Raw genomic sequence first — 14761 nt, 5'->3', positions numbered from 1 at the left:
TAAACATTTAGGCTTTTTTTTTTAAATCTCGGTTTTCCATCCTAAAGTGAATGGCTAGGTGGAGAGATTTAACAAAGTGTGCATGCATTCTGTACAGTTAACCAAAGGGCTAAATTGGAAGAAGGGACTCCGAGTAATGCTACAGTTCTAACGTAAAACTATACATCCCGCTACTGGGGCAACAACTATTCAACTTTTAAGGGGGCATGCTTCAGGTTCTAACGTGTTTCCTTGGTGGTTGAAGGAGCATTGCGGAATTAGTCATGAATCAGTTCCCAGTAGTATGCATAGACTCAGGTTCAATACTAAGTTACATTTAGAGGAGCAAATGAAGTTGGCTTAAGGTAGAATTGGTATAGAGACAATTTCTGTTGGCAAGTTGGTTAGATTGAAAAGACCGATTAACAGGGGTAGAGTCATGAGTTCTGATGAAAATTACAGAAAAGAGAGCAATGTGTTTTTTGGGGTAGAGTTTCCTGTTTCAAACAGGTTAGACTGGGGTGATGTTGATGACAGGTGGAAATCACAGAACATTTACACCTACAACAAATCTCAGGTGGAGCACAAGCAAGAGATGCATGCCAAAAAAATTGATAGTTTTGTATTATGGTGTGGCTGAAGGGTCTGCAGTTATTGTTTTCAGTATTCTAGTTCCTGCTTTAGTTGTTTGTCTGTATTGTTTGTTTTGTTATAGGAAGGAAGATGTGTGGTAACAAGGCTTGGTGGTGTGAGAATGGAATGTTCACGGGGAGCTGGAATGTTACTACGTTATGGAGGCACAGAGTTCCAGGAAGGCGGTTGGTGAGGAGCCGGGGAGACTGCAACCGTTCTCCAGCTCCAAAAACAATTAAAGAAAATTCAGTTTTACACTTACCTTTTGAAGCTCTTGAATGTGATATAGACATTAAAAAAAAGTCTTCAAAATTTTACACTTTTTGAGTCCCTACTGTGTACCGTCATGTTTTATGATGTCTTGATTATTTGCCCATGATTTGCAGTAGTACTTTTCTTAATTTTTTGAATAACTATGGTTCTCCCAAATGAGTTGTCTGCAGTGCCTAATCCGTGGTGGTGGTTATGGTTGGTGGGTACTAGCTCTCATATTTGGAGGTTAGGACTTATTTTCTGGCATTAGACTTCAACTTCAAGAGAGAAAGGAAAGGCAGAAAAGAGACAAAGGCGGCAGAAGAGAAAGATTGAAAAATATTGCAAAGAAAGTAGGAATGAATAATACCCTGCAACAATGAGATGCTCAGACAGTAGTGTAGGATGGTGGAAGAATGAAATGTGGTTGAATTAAGACTATGCCGTCTTGATATTTAGCAACCCTGGCATTCAGTTCAGGCTTCTAAAAAACAGACAGCAGGAAACTCCATATTTAATAAATTAAGCACCTACCTCTAGCATATGACTGTTTTTAATTTTTTAAGAGCCAATACATCACTCAGCACTGATTAAGAATAATTATTCATGTAACAATTTAATTACTTGATGTAACAGTTTTTTACAGAATTCCACCTCTCTGAATAAATTGCAGTTACATGGTTATCAAGACGTTACTGACGAGAATGGAGAAGACACATCACATGTTGTAGGCAGAAGATATTGAGCACCAGAAACAGAAACACTCTCAATAAGTACCGCAGTGCCCAAGTGTAGAATCAACATGTATTCAACGTCAACAATTTACTTAACAAGCATTGGTAAAAACATTAGGTCTCGCCTTCGGGAAATGCAGACTTTGCACATGTTTTTAGCAATGCTGTACAGCATCCACAATGCTGAGCAGCAAAGGTTCTATGACATGGTGTCCGTACCTATAGAATGATGCAAATGCTATTCAATTTACAGAGTTGGAACGGTAAATAAAAATACTATTAGTGGCTTAAAAGTGGGTTTTTTGAAGTAAGGGGAAAACAACAGAGGGTGAGGGAAGCTTCACAAACAACACAAGAAGGATTTAGGTGTGGGGAACATAATAGAGGGTGCAGATGTTGAGACAACACATAGGGCATCTGTGGCGAGAAGCAACACATAGGATGGGGAACTGAAGAAACATGTAGGGTGGAGAGAGAAACAATGGGTGAGAAAAAGCAACATGGAGCAAGCAGGGAGACGCACACGGGTAAGACAGGAATGCGGGGAAGGATTATGCAACATGGAGTGTGCGTAGGAGAACTCCACGGGCACCAGAGAGCACCACGAAGTTTGGTCAGGGAAGAGAATTGCACAAGGGCCAAAAGAAAAACGTAGCGTTTGAAAAAGCAAGTAGTGGAAGGACACAAGTAATACATCCATGCTACAGTGAAGGGACAAACTCAAGAAAAGGATGGAAAGTCCTCACAAACTAACAAATATATAAAGCATGCAAATGAAAGTGACAGTAAAACCAATCAATGATAAACATGGGACGGGCTCTATAAACAGACAATGTTTTTTTTGCCAACAGACAGCGGGCCCCACCCCTTCTCTGTGATCCACGTGCTTCTCCCCAACCCCTCCATTTTGCGTTCACCCTTGTGTACTCCCCCTGTTGCTTTCTCACCAGTGTGCTTCTGCCCCGCCCACTCCACTTTCCTCTCACCCATTGTTTCTCCTCCCTACCCCTCCATGTTGCTTTCCCACCACCAGTGCTCTCCTCTCTTGCCAAATGCTTCTCTGTCCCAGCTTCGTAGTCCCCCGTTTCCTGCTCATGTGTACTTCTATCCCCATATATTCTACACTGGGCTCTCTTCCATTTTGCTTCCCAACCCCACTCCCTACCTGCGCTTGTTGCTTTCACCTTCCTAATCTCCTCCCTGTGAAGGTTGCCTCTGCCCTCTCATTGGTCGTGCTGTGCAGCATGGCTAATACACATTGGCAAAGCCAAGAGGTCCCAAAGTGAAACCTATTCACTTTGCCAATGTTTGATAGGGACAGTACAAGTATATTTAAAGAAAGCATTGACTGCTTTTAAAGATGTGTACCACAACGTCTTAGCAAAAACCAGGCACTGTAGGATAATGAGTATATGCACGTGTATCACTCATTTCAAGCACTGGTGTCTGTGTCTTAGGTACCTAGAGGAGTGTGCTATGTAAATGAATGTATCTGTTACTACTGTGGAAGCATGAAACTCCCTTCCTGACCTAAACCAGGTACATGTCTCTCAACAGGACCCTGACAAATTAACATGGCAGTAGTAGGTTTTAATTATGTGATATAAAATCGCCTAAATAAAACACATGCAGATAAACCATGCATAGCAGCAGGCCCTATTTGACATGAAACAATGTAATGTTATTTATGGAAACTGTCAGGGAGCATACATTAATAATGCTATTTATATAAACTGCAATCTTAATCAGATATTAAAAAGCACATGGTAAATGTTAACAACAATCAAATGAACAGGTCATTATGCTACACTGAGTATCAAAACAATGCTAAACTCATTGAAAGTGCAGCTAATTAATTCTTACCTAATTTTAGTTTAGTACAATTCTGCAGTTGTTTAATTGCCAAATGTATACGTTTTGTAATTTTAGTGATTATTGTTATCACTACTGTTGACAAAAAGGCAAGAACTGATATTCGTCTGCATTCCACATTATTACAAACTAATCACCGACACCCATCCCGAAGGGGGTAAACTCCTGATCTAAATCAGAAGATCTATTCAATGGATTCAATATAAAGGCTTCTAGTCTACAAATATGATCAGGCAAAAAACTCAATAATCCTTCAAACTGAAGTACTGGAACACACAGCAGATAAGATCTTGAAAAATCATATTTTACTTTCAAGATGGACGTAAAATACAGTTTTCCTGACAATGTATGAATTAACAGTGTTGTGTACATATTTATTTACTTTGAATCTTCATTTATTGCAGTTTATAAAGTGGACTGTCACACATAAACAGAGCCTCCTGGCACTAGAGAGAAGGAACTGATTTCAAACGATATGGGATGCAGACATATACAAGATTGTGCAAAGAACCAGGTCTTAAGAAGCTTCCTGAATTTAAATAGATCTAATTACACTCTAATGGTGGCAGGATGTGAGTGACTGTCTCAGTTCACTCACTTAAACCTTGGAACTGTTAACTTCAGCTTGCCTGTGGGTCTGAGGTGACTCACTAGGATATATTTCAAATATTTCCTAGAAGGTATTTAGTACTTGCGCCATAAAACACTTCATGAATCAAGCACACAGACTAAAACGTCAATCTCTTCCTAATGGAAAGCAAGAGTCTTTGGGTGTTAGTAGTTCTGAAAAGATCAAGCCCCAAAGAGTTCTTTTAATGAGTGATCACCAGTCACTGCAATTTACAGAACATAATATATCCCATTAGACAAATACATAGTTCGGCGATATCAATTTTCAATAAAAATTATATCTGTTATTACAATTCTGATTTCTTGGTAAACATTTGCTTTGAGCAATTTTGGTTCTGCTTTGGCACAATAAATTAAATAAGCCAAACAGTTTTCTGCGGACTCAAATAAAGCTGTGCGTATGAGTTCTAGCTGGAGTTTACTACTGAGGTAGAGCAAAGCAAATTTGGTAATTTAGGGATATACTTTATACTTAATCAGTCTAGACTGTCATTTAGTTGTCTGCAATCAACATAGAATAACTAGCTCCAGTTTGTATATTACTTTATCAAACAATTTATACCAACAAATAGCCGTGACATTGTTACCTTTGTATATTCTTTTGCATATCAACAAAAATTCCCCAATCCAAGTCCTTGGCCGATCAGCACTTACATGCCCAGTTTCCCGATACCTGTCTAGAGTTGACAAAATCCCGTTCATTTACAATGCCATTTGTTTGACTCCAGTAGAGTCTTGTACGACAATGAGGACATACCTCATCTTATTTTTCAGTGATCTCTAGTTCTGCTGCTATAGGCATAACATGTCAATTAGAGGGTTAGGCTGTTAAGGCAATTAAACATCTTCTATAAAGCTCTCCCTCCATATATGGATACGGAAACCTGCATTTTGACTTTGGGGGACAGAAAAGTCGTCCGAAGTCCACTCGGCCCCTATTACGAGTTTCGCGCTGACCGAGCGGGAAATGCTGGTTCATAATTGAGCCAGCGGCAATGTTGCGGTGCAAAAGGTGCACCAGCACCCATTGCGCTTTTCACTGTCGGCAAAGCGTGACGGGGCTGGCCATGGGGGCCCCTGCATTGCCCAGGCCAAGTGGACCACGGGGCCCCTGCACCCTGTCTCCGCCAGCATTTACATGGCGGTGCAACTACCATGTAAACGCCTGCAGAGAGAGGGGTTGTAATCCCCATGGCAGTACTGTCCTGGTGGATTGAGACCGCCTGCACCTCTAGGACATCGGCCGGCAGAAACATTGCGGTGTCGGCAGTCCGACCGTGGTACGTTCGCCACGGTTGTAATGTGGAGGCCAGACTGCCACATTAGTGGCAGTCCGACCACCACGGTCGTAATTCGGGCCAGAGTGTTTTAAACCAGCAACCACTCCCATAAAGTGAGCTGTTACAGATGCAAGATGTGTTTGCTAATTCAACTTCTTGTTGATCACTGTCCCAAGATAATGGTATTCCTTAATTTGTTTAATTTACACACTGAAGATTGCCCTACAAATTTACACAATGGGGAAGACAAAAGCTATTAGCTTCAGAATTCTTTATCAACAGAAAGGAATCTGCATCCTAGGGCATCTTTTACATAGCACTAGACCGGAGTGAATTGAGTAATAGTGGCAGCTAATCACACACCTGTACTCAATTCTTGTTGGCCGGCCACTTATTTGCACAAGATAAAGCAGATAACTGTGTTCTGTGGATTAACAGATTGCAGTTCAAGAAAGTATCTAACCCCTCACATTAAGTGTCTAAAAGAACAAATTTGTCAGATACGTAAAAGGGCAATTTTCTGTTGTGGGAGAGAGGATCAGAGTGAGGAAGATGGAGGAGTAGAAGAGAAATGAAAAGTAAGAGCGGTAGAGCAAAAGGAAGAAGAACAGTGGAGCTAATCATATGAGAAGGGTGCCACCTATAATTTGCAAGCATGGCTGTCAAGATTGAGTAACGCGTTGCTCATTCAGGACACTCCGCCAGGAGAAATTAACTATCATACAACAGAAGACATTTAGACAGAACTAACATGCATTCTGCGCAGCACAAATATGCCACTCGTGTACTAATACAGCAGTAAACTCACTCACTAACAACCAATTGTCTTACATACACTTTTGCCAGGTAATAGAAATGCCTACACTGAAAGAAGACGTAAAAGCAATTCAGTACAGGTCTCTAGTCTCAACAACCAAACAGGAAGAATCAGCCTGAATTCAATCAAGCTAGCACACTCACCAAAAACACAGTAAACTACATATTCTTAGTGCCAACAGCATTACTTCACATCTCAAATAAGACTCTGGTCTGTGATGGAAAACTCAGAAACATTTGGAAAATAACCAAAAGTGCTATAAAGTCATGCCAGTGGTGTCTGTGGCTTATACAAATGCCAATAACTTAACACAACCCCTCCATCGACTGCCAGAAGCTGAAACCAACAACCCTTTTAGCCTTCCTGGATGATCTTCCTAGTATAAGTGAACAAAGTGCTCTAAGACGGTTCAAGGTGACAGTGTGAGCTATCTAGCCTACAACTACTAAAATAAATATGCTTGACTTGGAACATTTGTTATCCATGGTTCCTTGTGTTGAGATGAATTATTGAAAAGATCAGGAATTCTCATATTCAACAGTACTTGTGTCCTACTGGGATCCACAGATTATTAAAACCATGGCATAGGAGCTCAATTTAGCATTAACCATATGGCACAGAATATTGACTATTACGGCCTTGGTTCAGGGTTGTATTTAATCAGCTATTGCTCACCGTGGTATTAATTTGTTTACTAGTGACACTGGTGTATTAATGGACTATTCCAGAGCTAGAAACACCTATTTTCAAGACTAATGTCCTAATTCGGAGACAGCACTACCATGGGCCAGGGATGGTAAAGCAAAAGGATATTAGTCCATTTGTAGTCCAATACTGAAAGAGAGAGCTCTGGGGAATGGTAACAAAGCCACTCACAGGTCAGAATACACATTTTAAATCATGCTGTAGCCTAAATGATTCATGCATATCAGCTGACTTAAGCCAGCAGCATGTTATCTTAAACACAGAGATAAGTTCATGCTCTTGGTGACAGTGCCCCCCACCTTCTAGACGTATATACCAATTAGGAGAGGCATTTGAGCAGCTACAGGAGCGAAATGCTCCTCCGACCCTGGCCATGACTGTTGTACTTTGTGTTGCCTCACATGCTGCATCTGGTGCTTATCAGTGTAGGGGAAGAGAGCAACTGGCATGGTGAAGATGGCCCAAACTTTAGCCAGACCTGTGCAGGTACTGTTTTGTCACATTTATTGAATTACAAAGTTTTTTCATACAAATTGCTCAGTACAGCCTCTGATCAGATGATCTAATCCATCAATATGCAGACTATCCACTCACTTTGTGATCTCTCATACCCTCAGCAGCCAGAATGTGCGTCTGATCTGTGAAAACGTGGGAGCTGACAGCAGAGACAGAGACAGCCGGCCACACTAAAGTCTCCAACCTGAGTTGTCAAAAGTGGGTCTCTACCATGGAGATTTGAATAGTCTGTTTACATGAATCTACCTGCCCATAATCTGCTGAACACGAGCTTCTTGATTACCCGACTTTGTGAACCTCAGTCTATCACCCCCTCTTGTTAGCCTCTCATACCCCTTTGTCTATCTGATTAGGTTTCTGTTGCCTGGGTCGCTACATCTTACCTGAACACATGAGCCGTTTGCTGAAATTGTCTGCATCTCTTGGCTACACAAATTTCCTTTTCTGCACCTCTTAAAGCAGATTAATACTTCATATTAATTTTCTGACCAAGAGAAGTTTTCCATCATTATTACACTGACCGTTAACCTGATCTCTAAGTTCAGAGTTATTCTACCAGCCACTGTACACCTATCTCCACACATTCTTTTAGTGGAAATGAGTATGTTAATATATTACAAGTTTTTACAAAAATATATAAAAGAGGAGCATATATTTTTTAATAATGTTAATTTCTGCTGTTAAATATCTCGAGTTTGGTGTCACATACAGTTTTAATGTGGAAGAATTACATGATGGATCCTAGTAATCAGACTCTTCAATGTTCCCATGCTGAGCTCCCATCAACTGATAAGGACAGTGGGTCTAGTCCACCTCAGGTGCACTCAGTCTGTGGAACCAGTTGGCAGCACGTAGTATCCAGATTGTCCCCATTCCCTGTATGCCTGAGCTGGTGTTTAGAATGCTGAGAGTGAGTGAAGTAAAAGTATGTTGGTGTATGGTCTTGAGGTAAGCTAGTAGATAGTTATAATCAGAAGGAGGATGGAACCTGACAGGACATACTTCCTGATGTTGTAACCTACGGGCCTAACAAGTAACAAGGAACTTACCTCTTTCCCTGGGTGGCTCAAGTCTCTTGTATGAAGAGTGCCCTCCATCCTCAACATTATGGTGACAAGTTGGAAAATGCAGGAAATCTGCTTTATAGTAAACATAACTGTGAAATACCCCACAGAGTTTCCAGCAGTAATACATTCAAAGGTGACATTAAGAGAAGCTTTGGTTAGTGTGCTGTATCATTTTTCAACTAAGGTGACTGTGGCAGAGGCTAGTCCATGCCTTTGGAAATGGAGATATCTTATGGCAACCAGCGTGGAATGGCCAGAGGAGATCGAGCAGATCCTGCTAATGCTGTGGTCAAGCGATGAACAGAAGTCTTCACAGTGTACAACACCAGGTAAATAGAAACTTTCCTCTCTGACAAAAGTTAGTTGGTGCTGTAAGAAGAGTGGGTGGTGTTTGGAGACAGCGCATCACAGCTTGCTCATTAAAGAGCCTCACCAATGACTTGGATCCCAGACCGGGGTGCTCAAGTGGATGCACTGACTATGTAGACTTTGACATCCTGAAGGAGGGTAGTAAGAGATGTTTGACTGGAACAGGTCTGGAGACATTGAAGAACTACGAAAGACTCCCAGGTTAATTTTGAAAGAGAAGTAAGACTATCTCCAAAGACACTGGCGGTAGAAAGAAACACTGTGTTGGTTAAGAGTATAATCTGCCCTCTAGTCGTGGGAAGTCGAAACATTGTCTGCCTGGCATTTGGCCAATTGAGATGTTAAAATATGACATTCAGTTACTGGGTGGGGTTATCTGGATTTATGTTTATGTCTGTGATGTGCTGAATGCTTAGTACTGCAGGACAGGTTGGGAAGTTTAAATTATCCATTGGTAGGTTGTTTTGGGAGTACTGTGTGAGCATTTACTTTTGGCTCAATATAGAGTCTAGCGAGCAGTTTAGGGGAAAGTGTGTATGCCCATCTGCGTGTTGTGTAGATATGTGCTGGTTGTGCATATTCAGGTGCCATGGATGTGAGGAAAAGTGCCATCCCTGTTGCAAGAGATATAAGGGTACTACTAATGTGTGTGTTGTGAGAACTGGGGCAAGGGCAGTAGTCCCCACGCTAGATGTTGTATGAGAGAGAGTATCATGGTATACAAAGGTGGAGAAAATAGGTACCCCGTTGTGAGCAGTTGGATCGGGGAGTACCCCATGTAGGAGAAGAAAAGTACCATGCTGTGAAAGGTTGTAATGGTGAGTAAGTATCCCGTGGAGTAAAATTGTGGAGAAGTGTAATACCCCATGGTGTTGTGGGTGACAGCCACAAGTTTTGCCTGAGTTGTCATTCTGTACAGATGGGAACACTTCATAGTTGTGCGGTTCATGAGGCAGAGTACTCACATGATTGTATTGTGGCGCACTTTATTCAGTTTGTGTATAAGGAAGTTGATTAGTACTGTGTTTTAAAGGTAGGGTTTGATTTAGCTCTAGTGTGTTTTAAATGAGTACTTCTTTACCTACTGATATGGTTCTATGTCAGTGGTTGTTTTGCTGAACCTGATCTAGTGTGTGTTTGTTGTGTTGATGTTTCAGTATCCATCTACTGGAGGCTGTCGTCATTGTGTTCAGTTTCCAGAGGGCCAGAGTCAGTGTGACTGGATGAAGCTTATTGGAGGGGTGGGCTGAACTTCCGTCAGTGAGTGTGTTGTACAGTGTGTTTTCCTTGAGGAAATGTGTATGTTGCTTGTGGAAGATGGAGAAAGTGTGAGAGTTTGTTGTGCTGTGTAGTTTAGTCAAGTGAGGTGGCTGTTTGGGGACAGTATGTATGAGTATAATCGTAATGACAGGTTTTCTGTAGGAGTCTAGTCAAGGGAATAGTGAGTTGAGGTGATGTGGGGTTAAACTTTCTCTTTGTGTATTGTTTGTGCCTTGAATGTACAAACTGAGGAATGACGGGGAAATCATTTGTCAAATGAAGTTGGTGTATTCTGTGCCCTTTCACATGACAGTCCGTGACTACATGTACTGGGCGCATAAATGTTGCATTGTGCGTGCTCAGACATGTGGTGGAAGGGCCATACATCTGAGGCAGTCACAAGATGTGCACATCTTGGACAGTTGTGGAATGGTAGTCACAACCTAGTTGTCTCGTTTCTTTGTATGGCATGAGCTGTGGACAGCCTCATGTATTGACCGTTACAGAGTTTTTATGATTACCGTTTGTTGTCTCTATGTGTCAAGTTAGGTATGGGACGTTTAACAGATTGATGCTGGTTGAATGTGTAAGCTACACAAGTTGGAGACTGAATGACTGTGAATAACTGTTCCTATACTTTATAAAGAAGGGAATGGTTGTTCTTTGTTTTGTTCTACTAGAATGTTGGTGTATGTTCTGGAAGGGAAGGTAGGAGAGAGTCACAGTTGAAGGGAACATGGAGCCCCATCAAAACCTACCTGCAGCTGCCGTGACTTTAGGGACTAACATGTAATAAAGAACTTACCTCCTATATGAGTGGCTCCAGGCTCGTGTATGAAAACCCTGCATCCAACTTCATTACAGCATCAGCCGGATCTAAGCGTGAGACCAAACTGCTTCAGGAAAGCAGTTCAGTTGTACTCCGTCTGTGTTACCAGCAAGCTCTGGCAGGGACACCAGCCTACCTCACAAAAGAGCTTAGGCGTGTCCTATTGCTGTGCACAAAGCTGTCTCATGGGTGTAGGGGAAGCTATCTGACTGAGGAGAAGTATGATTTTGAGAAGACGTGGGGAGAGGTCATGGCTCCCAGCCAGATGAAAGCATGCTCTAGCCAGCAACTTCTCACTGGCACAACTCCTTCATGTTTATCACTGATGGGCTAGCCATATTAGAATCTCTCTATGGTTTCTAGTAGTTGTCAGGTCCTCCCTGTTGTCATTGTCAGATTTTTGGGCTTTCATTATCTGTCTACAGGTGACACCGGTTCTTCGCTCTTTGGAGGGGTAGGTGCGATCTCTGGTGAATGTTACACGTGTCAGGGTGCCCTTGCTTTTTTGATGGATGTGAGGGCTTAGTTGCTGTTTCTGGTCAGTGGCTTCCCTGATGTCTCCGGTGGGTGTCAAACTCATCTTCTGTTTCAGAAGGATGTCAGTGTCTCCATGCTGTTCATGGCTGTACTGCTGTCTCTGATGGATTCCTGGACCTGCCCAAAAGCCCCAAGCTATACTAGTTGTTCAAGTATAGCGGGATGTTGGGAATTCTTCTAGTTTCCTAGGTCAGCCCAACTCCGGGGAGAACAGACATTCTTCTGACCAAGCAGTGAAAAGTTTAGTGCCATACAGAAGAATGGCGTATTTAAGACAGAGGCAGAATGCCGATTTGAGTTTCTGTGTACTGAACTCAAGTAAACACCAATTATAGCATACTACTTTAATAAGCTAAATTGCTGCCAACAAGTTAACTGCATGCCAATTATGATCAGGAGAGTTTTTCTCAGTAAGACGGGATTGTGGTAATTGTTTAATGCAATTTCTAGACACTACGCCAAGCAAAGGTAGGTCCCTTTTGAAATTAACTGCTTAGTTATGAGCATAAGTGAACTGGTTCACTAACGACAGTCACTCAGTGTCAAACGCATGGCGTTGAAATGTCACACATAAGAAAACTGCAAGCACTGAAACATCCCACACAATCAAAATAACAACTTGGCAGATATAGGGGGTCATTTTGACCTCGGCGGTCTTCACAAGACCGCTGAGGGACCGCCGTGCTGAAGACCGCCAGTGGTGGCGGTTTTCCGCTCGGCATATTATGACTGCTGGCAGCCCTCCGTCCTTTTCCGGATGGAGAGCCGCCAGCAGCCATACTGGCGGGGAAGTGGAGGTTTCTCCACCTCTACCGCCACGTCAACAGAACACCGCCCACCGAATCACGTTCTGTGATTCGGCGTGGCGGTGTTCTGTTGACGGTGTGCTGGCGGCGGAGTAGCCCCCATGGATCCCGTCCCCTCCCGGAAGATCAACGGACAAGGTAAGTTGATTGTCCGTTAGGGGTGGGGGGGTGTTGTGTGATGTGTGGGTGCATGGGGGTGTGCGTGTGAGTACGTAGAGGGGGTGTGTGAGTGCGTGTATGCATGCGGGGGTGTAGTGTGAATGGAAATGTGTGCGTGTCTGTCTGTATGGATGTGTGCGTGTATGTCTGAATGAGGGTGTGTGTGTGTCTGTTGGCATGTTTGTTCGTGTGTGTGCGGGAATGTGTGTTGGTGGTGTCTGCATGCGTGTCGGGTGTGTGTCTGTGTTGTGATGTCGGGGGTAGGGGTGGGGAGGGGGGTCCTGCCACCTTTGGAGGGTTGCAGGGGGGTGGGAGGTGTTGGGGACGGACTCGGGGGAGGGGGAGGGGGTGGGGGTGGCGGAGACTCCTATCAGTGCCAGGGAAGGATTTCATGGCGGTTCCAAACCCCATGAAATCCATGGCGTTAAGCCGGGTCATGATACCGCCGGAGGACTTGTGACGGCCGCCGGGCTGGAGACCCAAGTCTCCAGCCCAGCGGTCGTCTCCGCCATGGCGGTCTGATCGGAGAAGTGGCGGATGACCGTCATGATTCCAAATTTTTTACCGCCAGCATGTTGGTGGAAAACCGCCACTTCTCCGTCAACCGCCAGGGTTGTAATGACCCCCACAGTGTCATGCAATATTAATGTCGAAGCTGAGAACGTCGATTCCATATATAAAGGTTAGTACAAGATAAGAACATAGGCCCAGATCCTGAAGATATATTAATAACATGGCCAAGAAGCCCCAATGAATTGGTGGCATGCAAATCAGTGCTTTAAATGGGAAAAATAAGTGCGGGTACTCATTAATATGAACTAGTAGTGTAGTGGGTGGGGCTACGGGACGGGGCTAAGAGCAAGACATGAGGATACTTTATGGCACATACCAGTTGCAGCACATACCAAGGCCCATGAGAAATATGTTTAAATAAACAAAACAAGTTAACTTGTTACACAAAATGAAAGTGAAACACAATAATATTTATCTTAATGCCATACTGTTATTTGCTGGCGGTTTGCACAATACTCTATATTCTTGAACGTGCACACATAGAAAGAAACAACACACACAAAGCATTCCGCAGAGTCCTCCTTAAAGTGTTCCCATTTTCTCCGTCTTTCATTCGCTTTTCTCTCACACAAAGACACACACATAATAGCAGGCAAACACACATACATAAGCAGACTCTCGTTCAAAAGACTCAGATGGTATTAAAGCCATTTTAAACTCCTTTCCTCCCATGCCTTTCTTAGTTGTCACTGTCAGCGGGGCTGCCTCTATTTCTGTGTTTGCACAAATGCACACGATAGTGTCAATGTGATTGACAGCACAGGGCCTGAATTGACCCTGTTCTGTCAAACATAGAGTGATGGTGAATACCCAGACATTAGGCACATAATCCCTGCTAAATAGCTCAGCGGGGGTCAGTTTAAGGCTAAAGAAGCACCTTAGCTGTCAAGAGGCAGGTTCAACTCTGACAGCCTAGTGCTCACCAGCACTAGCAGCTAATGAGCCTACCTTTCATGAGAACCGGTACTCTCCTTGGCAGCAGAGAAGTGCCGGTACTCAGAGTGAGAAAAATAAAAAGTGTCGCTACTCAGTATTTGTGAGTACCGACCCATTTAAAGCACCGAGCAAATCATATAAAAAAAAATCACTACTGTCTTCATGCTTGACGGGTATAACCACGTCAGAAGACAATGATACACCGTGTACAAATGCTTTACTTCACAATATGCCAGTATTGAGGGATTTCGGACTGACGTCTCAAAGAGGAATGGTAAAGTGCCAAGCCTTGGCAACCTCCCCCAAAGTGGCAGGCATATTACCGCCAGAAGTCCTTTCCCGTTTCCATCCCAAACAAGACTTCTCTTCAATTGCTATGGGAAATCACTACCCGTGTCTTAAAAGACACAATTTCCCTACTAGTCTTACAACCCACAACCGAGGCCCCTCACTCACTGTTTGCCGGGAGCCGCCATCTTTTCGCTCCAGTGCCATAAACACAGAGGAAGGACAAACGCACCAACAGTCGTACAAGGCTTGTACATGAGCGTGGCGGCCATCATAGGACGGGCATTTGTTCTTTCTAATGAATTTTAGATGCACGTAACGCGGAGTCAACATTTTAGAATTGGAGTAACGCTGCTAACGCGTCCTCGGCAAAGCGATGTTAGCGAGTAAAACGTATTACTACAATTGCCTTCGTTAAAAGGGGACATGTACTGCAACTAAGCGACAGGAGCGGCCGCTTTTGAGTAGTCTTTAAATCTTAACTATTGTACAGTAGTAGCACCCCGGGATAACAATATT

At 43.2% G+C, this 14761-nt stretch overlaps 1 protein-coding gene across 1 annotated transcript in view; it reads right to left on the bottom strand.

Moving 5' to 3' along the window:
- NSRP1 (nuclear speckle splicing regulatory protein 1) overlaps nt 1-14507 on the bottom strand; it is a 230780-nt gene extending 216273 nt beyond the window's left edge. Inside the window, exon 1 of the mRNA XM_069226261.1 lies at nt 14411-14507. Within this exon, the coding sequence (XP_069082362.1) occupies nt 14411-14499 (89 nt within the window). The 5' untranslated portion in view covers nt 14500-14507. The remainder of the gene's footprint in view (nt 1-14410) is intronic.
- Between the last annotated feature and the right edge of the window lie 254 nt (nt 14508-14761).

Source organism: Pleurodeles waltl, chromosome 3_1 (assembly GCF_031143425.1).
Source record: "Pleurodeles waltl isolate 20211129_DDA chromosome 3_1, aPleWal1.hap1.20221129, whole genome shotgun sequence".
In the NCBI taxonomy this organism is placed as follows: domain Eukaryota; kingdom Metazoa; phylum Chordata; class Amphibia; order Caudata; family Salamandridae; genus Pleurodeles; species Pleurodeles waltl.
The sequence above is the reverse complement of the archived record's forward strand: the minus strand, read 5'-3'. Positions and strand labels throughout refer to the sequence as shown.